This window comes from Gavialis gangeticus, unplaced genomic scaffold (genome assembly GCF_001723915.1).
Source record: "Gavialis gangeticus isolate Ggan-Ray unplaced genomic scaffold, GavGan_comp1, whole genome shotgun sequence".
Taxonomy (NCBI): domain Eukaryota; kingdom Metazoa; phylum Chordata; order Crocodylia; family Gavialidae; genus Gavialis; species Gavialis gangeticus.
The window spans coordinates 107422050-107433849 of NW_017729031.1; the positions used below are offsets into that span (position 1 = coordinate 107422050).

An 11800-nucleotide genomic window follows, 5' to 3' on the forward strand; every position below is an offset into this window, starting at 1 on the left:
GTGGTGGGGGGGGGGGGCGGCAATTAACAACTTCATTAACCCCCATGGCCACTGCCACATCTGAATATGGATGAGAAGCTCTGGGGGGCAGGCAAGTTTGACACCCCTGCTCTAAGCCATTCAGACTCTTCAGAGCTGTCATAATGTACACTTTAACCCTGAGATGAAGCCAGGAAGGTGGTGATCAGCTAGAGCAGCTCCAAATATCACACACCATGAGCTCACCATTGTCTGAGTGCTGTCCTGCTTCTTGGGCTGGGCTGGTCTCATTGGTCACCTTGGATCTGTCTAGGTTTCTAACTTGCTCTTGATGTCTACTGGTTTTCCCATGTACCAGGTGCTCCAGTTCTTCAAACTCAGAGATCATGTCAGGGGTTAGGAGGTTGGCAGCCTTCAGCAGAGAGAACTGCTTTTGGGCAACATGCAATATAGTGGTTACCAGCCTGAAACAGAAAATAATATGGCAGTAGATAGGAAAAACGCCAGCCCCAACAGTTTTTCAGGGTAGCTTGCCTCCTGGGCTGGGTGGAGGTCCAGGATCACAGTAAGCAGCACATCACCTCAAAGCACCACCTCTGTACATGTGCCTGTTCACTTCTGGCTTCCCCTTAGGTTTCTGCTAAGTGTGCTCTATTGTAAGGGGTGGGCAAGCTTAGCACAAGTGTAGAGCGCAACTTGTTGGGAGTTCAAAGGCTGCAGCTAAACTGTTAAATAGATTTGTCAGTTAAGTCAAACGCAAGGTGATAAGATCTGCTCAGACTTCTGTAACACATCAGTAGCAGGGAAAGACTTGCTGCTTGAAGAGTTCATGAACAATAGAAAGTGTAAGTTATCAATTGTGGGCACATGGTATGACTACAGAGCAGACAGCAGGGGGCTCAAGGCAAGGCTTCAAGCACTTCTGGCCAAACAGGCTCTTGTCAGCCTTTGTGTATTTTAAATTCAAGTTATACACACACAAAGCCAAGCCAGCATCCTGCTTACAAGTTACATTTTAAAAGGAGCCATTCTGGTGGGACACGTGGGGCAGAGACACCAGCAGCCTTGGCCCTGAGTACCATGCCAGTGCAAAACCTGTAGAAGCCTAGTATATAAGGAGCACTTGAGAGGTAACTGAGTGATGAATCCTTGAAGTCTGAAATTCAGACTCACACATTTGCTGTGTTTAGAATTCTACCTCTACTCTGCTAGCGGAATCTGTATCACTGACACAAAGTATTTTAAAGTATGGACAGAAAATACACTGAGTAGAAAAGGCAAAGGACACAGCATTCTATCATGGAACAGCTGACAAGTTAAAAAAAAAAGTGTTTTCTTTCCTGTATTAAGTAAAAGCTAAAACCATAGCAACTCATCCCTGAATAAAAACAGGGTTAAACTGCCCCAGTTTACTGTATAATAGGAGTGGACACACAGGAATTACCACAGAACAGCTGATGCAGGGCCAATCTTCTTTCCCCCTTTTTAACTTAATTGGTCTGTTTTTCCATGCCCTTGTTTTGGCGCCAAGAGTACCTTAATATATCAGTTCCTTAGACTAGGCCATTATTGTTCTTAGGACTCTGAGAGCTAGTCCCAATTTTGATGGCATCATACAGAGCACAGTATCCCCCAATCATGTAGCAGAAACCCATTGGATCAATTTTATGTGGGCCATTGTATAGGTTTAGTAACTGTTTAAAAGCACAAGGTCCATATCCTTAAATATTCTCTGCTTCAGAATTACCATAAGGCACACAAGCACCAGGTAGACCAGGGTGGGCAAAATGCAGCCCGGAGGCTGGATGCGGCCCGCCAGGCCATTCTATCCGGCCTGTGGGGCCCCTAAAAATTTTAGAAAATTAATATTAATCTGCCCTGGGCTGCCTGTCATGCGGCCCTCGATGGCTTGCCAAAACTCAGTAAGCGGACCTCTGCCCAAAATAATTGCCTGCCCCTGAAGTAGACTGTCCCCAGTATGGCTCTTTGAGCCTGAACACAGTCATAGTGCTGAAACTATACACCAATTTTTCCCAGCAGGCTAAGGCACAGGTTCCTTCATGTGTACACATACAACAGGGAGCACTCACCTTTCTGTCTGGGTGCTGGTGAGCCCCTGTAAGAGAGGGCTTGCTCCTTGGATTTTCTGCTGGGCATCTGTGCTTTGGAACTCCACGCAGCTGCGAAGTTTCTTCTCTGAAGCCTGAATTGGTTGTAAGGAGAGCATCTTAACTTCTGATTACTTTGCCAGGAGGTAGCAAAACTATATAGTAATCTTATCTGGCACACAAACAGTAGAGGGGTGCACTCACATACCAAACCATAACTGACTCCTTCATCCCCAAGTCATATTTGCAGTGTACGTGGGGGTTTTCTTACCATTTACTAGCATCTCTGTAGCCTGAGTGAGCAGAGGCTGCAGCACACAGATGTCCTGCTCACTAAGTAGGGAAGCTTATACTGCATTATGAAGGGGACAGCTCTTCAGCTGGAGTCTTGCCTTAAAGCAAATCCAAGAAGGCATCTTTGTGTGCACCACCAAAAGCATTCCCTAGAGATCCAAGAGCTGAGTATAGCCTCAGAACAGCCTTACCCTTTTCCTATGCTAATGCTTATTTTATCCCCAAAGACAGTTCCCAGATTCTCTACTAACCCTGCTGCTCACCCTTCCATCAGTTCTAGTATATGCTGTGCTACTCCTTAGCAGTGTCCCACTACCTCTGAGACACCTTTATCCATTCAGCTCTGTCCCTACTGCACACCTGTTATGGTTACTCCAGGATTCCATACCTGTACAAGTGTTCCTCTAGTTACCAGCCCTTCTCTTACCTCTTCTGCTGTTCCCAGCTCCTGCTGCTGAAAAGATGGTTTTATGTTCAGTTCCTGTTGCTGTGTCACCATTTCCTGAGCCCCCTTACAAAGGGCTTCATCATTTGAGCATACCTCCTGGGCTGCCTCATCTGACCTACAGCAAGCCAGAGGAAGCAGCAATCAAAGCCTGAAAAAGCTCTTGAGAAGAAACAGCTCCCAAGCCAAAGAAGATCCAGATACAAAGCTGCAGTGTTTGCCTGAGCTTGAACAGAAATAGGTCCTTGTGGAGAACTTAGTTTTATAGTCAGATTTTGCAAGGTTTATCCTGTACTCATTTTGACAGGTCTTTGCAAACCACCTTTCTCCACACTCCTTACCACTTCATTCCACACTAGGTCCAGGCTCTGGCAAGCACTGGTGATTAACAGCCTGGTTTTATTAGCAGCAGAAGTGCCTGAATGAAGGAAGGATGCACTTGGGTAGCCAACATGTTTGTCTGCCTTTGAGTCAGCTCTCCTCTCAGACATATAATTTGGGATCTAATCAAGAGTATAAATGGGCCTAAAGCATCCTGATCTGAGGTTTCCTGGGAGAAGGGGTGCAGCATGCAGCACTGTTCGCTCTTTGTCCCACTTTGAAGGAGACTGAAGGTAGGTAAAATGTTACCTGAGCAGTTTGGCTTGGTGAGGGCTACAGTGTGCCAGAGCAGCTGGCACCTGTTGGTCTGCAACTTGTGCATCTCTCTCGTAAGTCTGGAGCTTTGCTCGCAGAACTGCCACCTGTAAGGGAAATTCCACCCATTTAGATCAGATTTCTCCCTACCACTCACAAAGTTTGCCCACAACTCTAGAGCAATGCATTTCTTTTGAGAACAGCAGCCTACACTGTGCAGGAGAGAACTGGACACTTGGGTGGGCTGCTCTGTCCCTACTTTCTCTTGACCTTTCATGGGACCCTAAGTAGCAAGAGACACCACATATGGGTCACCAAGCAAGAAACCCACCTTCTCATGAGTCATTGCTCTCAATTTCAGGGATTGGTATCATGCTGCTATCATTTCTGGCTTTCTTTCTATAGATGTAAGCAGGCAGTGCTCTGTCAGTTATACTCAGTTCTCATGAGGGATGCTCACTTTACAAATAAGGGGCAGAAATTTGTTTTTTGGAAGGTAAGATCTTAAGTTCTAGAACAAGTGCCAAAGGGTGACAGAATAACACAGGCCCCAGGAGACATCCAGCAGCAGAGCTGACTGCTGCTCCAGAAGTACCTATTCAAGTCTACTACTCCTTAACATCACAAAACTCTGCCTGCAGAGTGAGTTAAGTAGTATCACAAAGATCTCATGAGAGTACTTACAGTCCCAGAGAGGTGCTGATGTCTGGCAATAACTAAAACAAAACCACCCACCAGACCTCCTGTATATAAGGCACATTACCTCTGCTTTCAGCTGCTCACAGATAACTGCATAATTACTGAAGTGGCAGTCCAGGCTGAGCATGTTACTCTTCAACTACAGGATAGAAATGGGAAGAGGAAGCATAGAAAAGGAAGAGACTGGGTTAAACAAACAGACCGTCAGATGCAGGACAGCCCTTTTACCATGGATTGTTGGGAGAGAACTAACACAGCAACAGAATTCAACAACAATTTCAGCAGTTCATGGACAGATTTTGTGCTGTAGTTTAAGCCAACATGCTTGGATACCCGCATCATTTGGAGAGCACTTTTCAGGGACAATTCTGAAAGGGTCACGGATAGTAGCCTATGGAGAAATTCTAAGCTCCAAGCAGCATTAATAGAAGTGCTAGTATAGCTTAATCTAGCACTCCGCACCATCAGCACCGCTGATAGTGGCTGGTCCTGGAGTACAGTCTACGGGGCACAAATACAAGGACAAGACACATGGGAGATTGTAACTAAGTGTCTACCAGTAAGTACACCTTGATCCCTTTAGTTAGATAGGAGGTTATGAAACCCACTAAACCAGCTCCATCACAGCCTATTCACCCCTGGTCTCCCTTAATACAACGGTACTATACAATTACAGTTTTGCTTAGAGATGTTTGGTACCCACCGACATTTTGATCTCCTTGGCTCGACTGGCATATTTCAGCGTGTTGTAGGTGTCCTCATAGGCCAGTGTACATGGGGTGATGGCAGCAATCATGATAGTCCGACAGTTGCCCCCAATAGAATCCTTCAGCAGGCGGGTGAGCTTACTGTCTCTATATGGGATGTGGGGCTTTTTGCTCTGTAGTGAGAGAGATCAGGGGACTCACCTCAGCTCTCTGATATCTCTAAGGAGCCTAGCACTGGCAAGTACAAGTGCTCACTTATTCTCATTGCCTTAGGTTAAGAAGCCAGGGAAAGTTAGAAAAGGAAAGTTAGCCTACCCACTACTAGTCCTTGTTTTACCAGAGCTATTTCCTACTAAGAGTATGGAGCTGATGATATTTGCAGGGAGATCCTTACATTTAGCACACAGGGAAATCCTTGTATTAGCCATACTGTCTTTGCTTTGTTGCCCTTTGGGCAGTAGGAACATGAAGGAGTGATCCATGGAGGAGTGTTACCTTTGTATCTGCCAGGGCATTGATGACGTTGATCAGGGCCAGCAGTGAACGATTGATGTTGGCGCCCTCCCGGAGCCGCTCACCCTTGGTGTTGGCAGCTGAAGCTCGCTCTGAGCCAGCCAGGTCAATCAGGCTCATTTTTGCTACCTGCAGGTCCTGAGCGATGCCAACAACACGGTCCTGCTGCTTCACATAGATCTGTGAAAGGAGAAGAGTAGTGAGGGGAAGATACAAGCTGCTTGACACAGTCAACAGGCAACCGCCTACCTTGAGGGATAGCACAGAACCCCACAGAGACTCTTTGATAGCTTACAAGGTAGACCTCTATGGACAGTATTTTCCTCTCTTACTGTGCCACTTTGCCAAGCCTACCCATTGCTGGGAGATCAGAAGGGACAAAGCACAGGCTAATTCTAGTGGCTTAAAAACTCTAAGGCTGGATCTTACCTGTCTGAGTTTGCATGGAGAGAACTGATAACAGGTACAAGATGTGACAGATAAGTGCATGTCTGGGCCTACAGCCTGCAAATTCCATTTTGATTGTAACTCACATGATAACAGTGGTTCTCAATCTTTTTAGACTGGAGGCATCCCTCCACAGATTCAAGACACTCCTTGGTAGAGATAATACCTGCCACCTAACATAATAATTGCCATCTACTGAGTCAGACCATAGGTCCATCTTGTCCAGTATCCTGTGTCACAATGTCATAAAGTGAATGCTAAAAGGGAGAATGAACTGGGTATGACCAGGGTATTTTTTCCCCCCACTGTTTCTTACCACTTGCAGCCTCCAGTATTTAAGGTCTAGGAGGTTCTGATTCAGAGGCTGTACCCTTAACTCCCACGCTCAATAGGTACTGATGCCCCTTTCCTTCAAGAATTTGTCCAGTCCCTTTTTGAATCTGGCTAAACTGTCAGCTTCCACAACATCTGCTGGCAATGATTTCTACACTTTAATTACACACCATGTGAAAAACTTCCTTTTGTTAGTTTTAAACTTACTAGCTACTAGTTTCATTTTGTGACCCCTAGTTCTTGTCTTGTGAGAGACAGTAAATACACTAGTTGAGACACCTCTTGGAAAAATGCCAGATCTTAGTTTTCACTCTTTATAAAATTCTAGAGCAATTCTTTTGCTGCACAGAACTTAAAGATCACAACAGGTCAGAATGTGTTTACGACTATGGATTCTTATTTGAAAACTCGGGTTTCTCCTGTGAATCATGTTTGCACACCTAACAGTGCTAACATTATGTTGCACCCCATAACACGTCTCAAAGGTCTTCAAGGTATCCTCATTGAGAATCACTGCACTATACCTTCACTTTTGCCTTATACCCATAACAATGTAGAGTAATTGATGGTTTTATATTCAACTATAAGCACCGTAGGAAAAAAAAAGCTGGTAGCAGCTGAGGAGAACTAGTTTGTAGTTTAGTTGCTAGGTTACTAGTTAGAACCAATTACCTGATGAAGAACTTGAAGTTGCTGAGCGGGGGAAGGAGTTGGACCTTTACAGAAGAACCAGTTCTGCTCTTACCAGGGGTTCTATCTCACTGATCAGAAAAAGGGACAAGGCTGGCCAGAAGAGGAGAAATACAGGACCCTGGAAGGGTTGACCAAAAACCCAGAACTGATCTGGCATACTGAGGCCACTGAAAGAAAAATTGTGTGTGTAGTTGTTCAGTTTTTTGTAGCTCCCTCTTTCACATGTATTACCGATGAGTAAAATGTGATTGTTTAAGAAATTCCTTTGCAGAATCTGTGTCCCTTGTTTGAACTGTAACTATCTGAAGAATTAAACAGTAATCATTATTTACTTTTAACAACAGATGGACGGGTCACAAAGGATTATTGGAAACATCAGGAGAGAATGCTGTCTACCAGGAATAAAGATACAAAACACAGATTTGAGGATGCAGAGGATTCTTATGGAAGCAGGCAAGAATCCATGACTTGTTCCTCTATAGGAAGAAAAGATATGGTCAAATACCCTTTGACCAGGATAAAGGATGACTATACTAAGTTTGGGAAGACATTTAGAAAATCTAGAATGGTGGTTCTTAATCTGCTTGGACTCAAGGCACCCCTTAGAACATGCCAGATTGGTTCTCAATTGTTTTTTGACTACAGTAAAAACTAAAGCAATGCTGTTGCAAAGAACTCAGAAAGACCACAAGTCATAACGCTTTTAAAACTGCGGATTCCTATTGGAAATCTGTGGGTTTATCTTGTGAATTTTGCATGCACACCTAACAGTACTAATATTGTATGTCACCCCAGGGCATCCTTGAAAGGATCTCACAGTATCCTGGTTGTGAATCACTGCAGTAGGGACATACAAGTACTAGTGCCACAATACAAGACTCCTTTAAAATACTAGATGCACCCACTGTATTGCACAGTCTGCCATGATTCTGAAAAAGTGTTTTTTCCCTACATTTTGCCTTCCAAAAAGGATGTGCATATATTATTTAGGGGTGTATGATATGTGAAAAAATACAGTGACTCCATGTCCCAATTTGGGGATGCAAATACTTGACTTGGTTAAAATACTAGCAACCTACAGCCTTTGGGCCAGATCTGGCCCACAGAGTGGGAGCTTCAGTGTTTAGCTGTGAGAGCATTGCCTATGCCATTTCTGGGTACTGGGGAGCTTTGCCTGTGCTGCATTGTAGCCACACAGCAGGAAGAAGCAGTGGTGGAGCCAGGATCCTAGTGCTGGTCACAGTCCTTGAGCCCACGCTGAGCCATTATAGCCCGCTGCTGGAAAACAGTGCTGACTGCTGGTTTAAACTTTATAAAATAAAGATTGAGAGAGAACATGATTACCTTTTATATATATATATATTCATGGGATGAATTTTAGGGGAGAAGAAGATGGGTTTTTTTTGGTTAAGGCAAAACTCAAGAGCATAAGATCAAGTGGCCACAACTAGTTATGAATAAATTTGGATTGGAAGCTAGATTAACTATCAGAAGTGTTGAAGGTTTGAAAGGTCTTCTGAGCAAACTAATGGAGGCAAGAATGAGTTTATGATCAAACTCAGTAAGTTTCTGAAAAGGGAGAGTATAATAGGAGTTGGAGCTCTTGGTTCAATCATGTGTCATATGTGTAATCAAGTATTTGCATCCCCAAATTGGGACATGGAGTCACTGTATTTTTTCACATATCATACACCCCTAAATAATATATGCACATCCTTTTTGGAAGGCAAAATATAGGGAAAAAACACTGTTTCAGAATCATAGCGGACTGTGCAACACAGTGGGTGAATCTACATGTGCGCTTCACTGCGCAGTAGACTAATTTACTGTGCAGGAAAGCATCACTGATTATGTACACTGCAATTACGGCATGTTAGGTTAATTTACTTTTGGAATAGGATGGTCCTGTCAGACACAGGTAGTATCCAATGTGGAGTAAATCACTGCACTTAAACTAGTGGTTTTCAAACTTTTTGAGCTGAGCCCTTCTGAGTTACAATTTTGTTCACGCCCCACCCCTGTCCCCTCAGAGGAGCAGTGCAGCCCACTGGCAGAGCCTGCCCAGGGCTCCCCACCCCCGCATTCCCCCCATAAGGCTGCAGCGGTGCCAGCTCCTTGCAAACTTCTTGCCTGTGTCCCTCCAGCATTCCTTCATGCCCCTCTGTCGGGGGGAATCGCTCCCCAGTTTGAAAACCACTGGCTTAAATGCATGTGCAGATGGTGACAGTGGGATTAGTTTACTCCAGCTCAAATCGCAACAGAGTTTATTCAGTCACATTAATTGTATGTGTAAATGTGCCCAGTAAGGTCTTCTAGAAGGTTCTTCTTATTATTATATTATTAATTTACAGGGACTTATGTAATGCTTCCAAACAACAAACCTCATCAAGTTACTACAGACTGCATACAGCAGTTTACTTGCCCTGAGCCAGCCTAGTGGCTCCTTCAGGCACAATCTACAGTGTTCAGCCAATAGCTACTGCAAATTCCTGGGCAGCTGTGAGAAGGTTATAACTGAACTCCACTCCCTTCTGCCTGCTGGGCCAGAAGGAAGTGATAGCAATGTTGGATGTTGGCAGCCATTATAGCACAACATCTCTGTGTTTCTATTTTGCCATACTTTATTCCAGTGAAGAAAAATCAGCTCTCACTTAAGACACACCCCCTCCAAATTTTGGAAAAAAGGTTGCATGTGGCATGGGAGTAAATATAGTAGCTCTATTGCAGTGTGGTAAGTGCCTGACAATACCATGCACTGTTGTTGGTTATCTGCAGGGACCAGGAAGGAAGCCCTTCCCCCACCCCCCCAATACAGGCACCTTCATGAATGCTACTGGCTTCTGTGGTGGTTTCCACCCTCCTCTGAAGCAGTCAACGATGTCCCCAGCAAAGCTGGGGGAGGAGGGAGGCAGTTGCTGACTGGTGCTCCAGTTGGTACTTCAAGAAATCTGAGGTTCCTGACTCAGGGGAAAATCATTCCAGTCATACAAGCTTAGTGTGTGGAGAATGCAGGAGCGGATTTGGGATGAAAGGCAGCACACTAGAAATGAGCTTGCAATCAGAGGTCTCAGAGTCTCTCTGCACAGGCCAGGTGGAACCGCTTTTTTCAACTGAATGTTACATTATAAAGATACGTTGGAAGATTTCCGAGAAGAGAACAAATAATCAGTAGGCTGGACAGGGTATTGACAGCCAAATCAGTAAAGCTAGGGAAATGCTGAATAGGATGGTATGGAAAAAATACCTATTTATAAGGTACCATGGAAGGAGTCTAAATATTTAATGTAGGGGTTGGCAATCTTTAAGAACTGAGGGCTGCCACTAGCAACAAGGCCGCAGATTCCTTCTCTGCAGCACCCCAGCCTTTCCTGCTGTGTGCCACTGGCCACTCTCTTGCCCCCCTCCCCCCTCCCCCCCCAGTGGAGCCTCCATTTACCCTTGCCACCAAGTGCTGCAGATTTCTATCCTCAGCAGCAATTGGGAAAAGGGATTGACAGTGAGGGTAAGTGAAGGCTACAAAACAGCCCTCAAAACAGAACAGGACAGACATCTGCTGGATACTGCGGAGGGAAGTGGCACATGACAGAGCAATACATAGCACAGGGCAGCGGAGGTACTCTCCCCTGCAGTGGGCTGAATCCACATCTCTTTGCAGGCTGCTGCAAGCTGTAGGTTGCTGACCCCTGGTTGAACGTAATAAATACACAGGAGCATAGGAATGAACAAGGGAAAACTTAAGCCAAATATTTAAAAAAGCTTCCTGACAGCTGGAAGGGCAGCTCAAGCATTTGGGACACTTAAAACTATTCTGAATGAACTGCAGAAAGAATCCTGCACTTTGGTCAGAATTTACAGCAATAGGTGTTTCCTAGCTATAAGAACATACTGGCAGCCGGACCCAGCCCAAGTCTTGCCTGACAGTAGCTCCTGTCAGATGCTTCAGAAGAAATCACAACCTTTCTTCACAATACACTTAATAAAAAATCATAAGGAACCCTTAAATGCCAGGCCTCACAAGATTTTGATTCCCATCTTCACCTGGGTCAATTTGGGCACCCATACCTGAAGTGAAAAGCCCCATGACATCCTAACAGAAGTTGGTGCTGCCCCTCACCTGGAAGACGGCATGTGAGCGTGAAGACGTGGCATTGACATCTGTGGGGTGCTGTGTGCGGTTTTTGTTTCCATTAGCCAACATTTCCAGAAGCTGCCTAGCTGACTTTGGCTGAAAGGAACACAGAGAAAAAAGTTAGTACCAAAACGTTGCTTCAAAAGGAAGGTCTTTGTAGTTCAAATCTAAATAGGGAAGCTGCACAGCTCTCTCCCAAGGATTACAGCCAAAGGTACCCAACATAAACTACTGTCCTTCTCAGTACAAGCAAACTTTATGAGAAGGGTGAATTCTGAGCTGGGGAAAGGTGCCAGGTAAACATGCTCTGAGGCTGAAGTCATCTACACACAAGACAGGTACAAACATGGGATACAGCAGGACAGGATTCCTCTGTGCAGATCTGATGCAGCACTTTAGCCCTAAACATGAAGGACTGTCTTTGTTATGAAACATAAACTTTTCAAAGTTAATTTATTTACTGGACAACATGCAAATCGACCACAATAAAGACATCTGTCCAACAAGAACTAGGTTGATTTTATACACAGACATCAACAGATGGTAACGTCAGCTACTGCAACAGATGTCAGCTACTACAGAACTGTAGGGCCGAGCAAAGCTTTGGGTGGTGATTTGATTCGGAAGAGATTCAGCCCGATTCGGTGGCCAAATCTCTGAATCGGAATCAAAGCTCTCCGGAAGATTTGGAGAGCTTCAAACCAATTAAAAGGTCTGAATCGATTCAAAGCTCTCCGAATCTTCCAAAAAGATTCAGAGAGCTTTGATAATTCGGACAGTCCCTGGTGGCTGCAGCAGGGAGCTGCAGCCGGATTTG

At 44.9% G+C, this 11800-nt stretch overlaps 1 protein-coding gene across 2 annotated transcripts in view; it reads right to left on the bottom strand.

Moving 5' to 3' along the window:
• KIF18B (kinesin family member 18B) overlaps nucleotides 1-11800 on the bottom strand; it is a 37833-nt gene that overhangs the window by 7386 nt on the left and 18647 nt on the right. For both annotated transcript variants that reach the window (XM_019523530.1, XM_019523529.1), the window contains exons 5-12: nucleotides 10969-11079; nucleotides 5364-5561; nucleotides 4865-5041; nucleotides 4226-4300; nucleotides 3457-3569; nucleotides 2809-2944; nucleotides 2070-2182; nucleotides 226-443 (exon numbers count right to left, since the gene is read on the bottom strand). In XM_019523530.1, coding sequence (XP_019379075.1) covers nucleotides 226-443; nucleotides 2070-2182; nucleotides 2809-2944; nucleotides 3457-3569; nucleotides 4226-4300; nucleotides 4865-5041; nucleotides 5364-5561; nucleotides 10969-11079 — 1141 coding nt within the window. The remainder of the gene's footprint in view (nucleotides 1-225; nucleotides 444-2069; nucleotides 2183-2808; nucleotides 2945-3456; nucleotides 3570-4225; nucleotides 4301-4864; nucleotides 5042-5363; nucleotides 5562-10968; nucleotides 11080-11800) is intronic.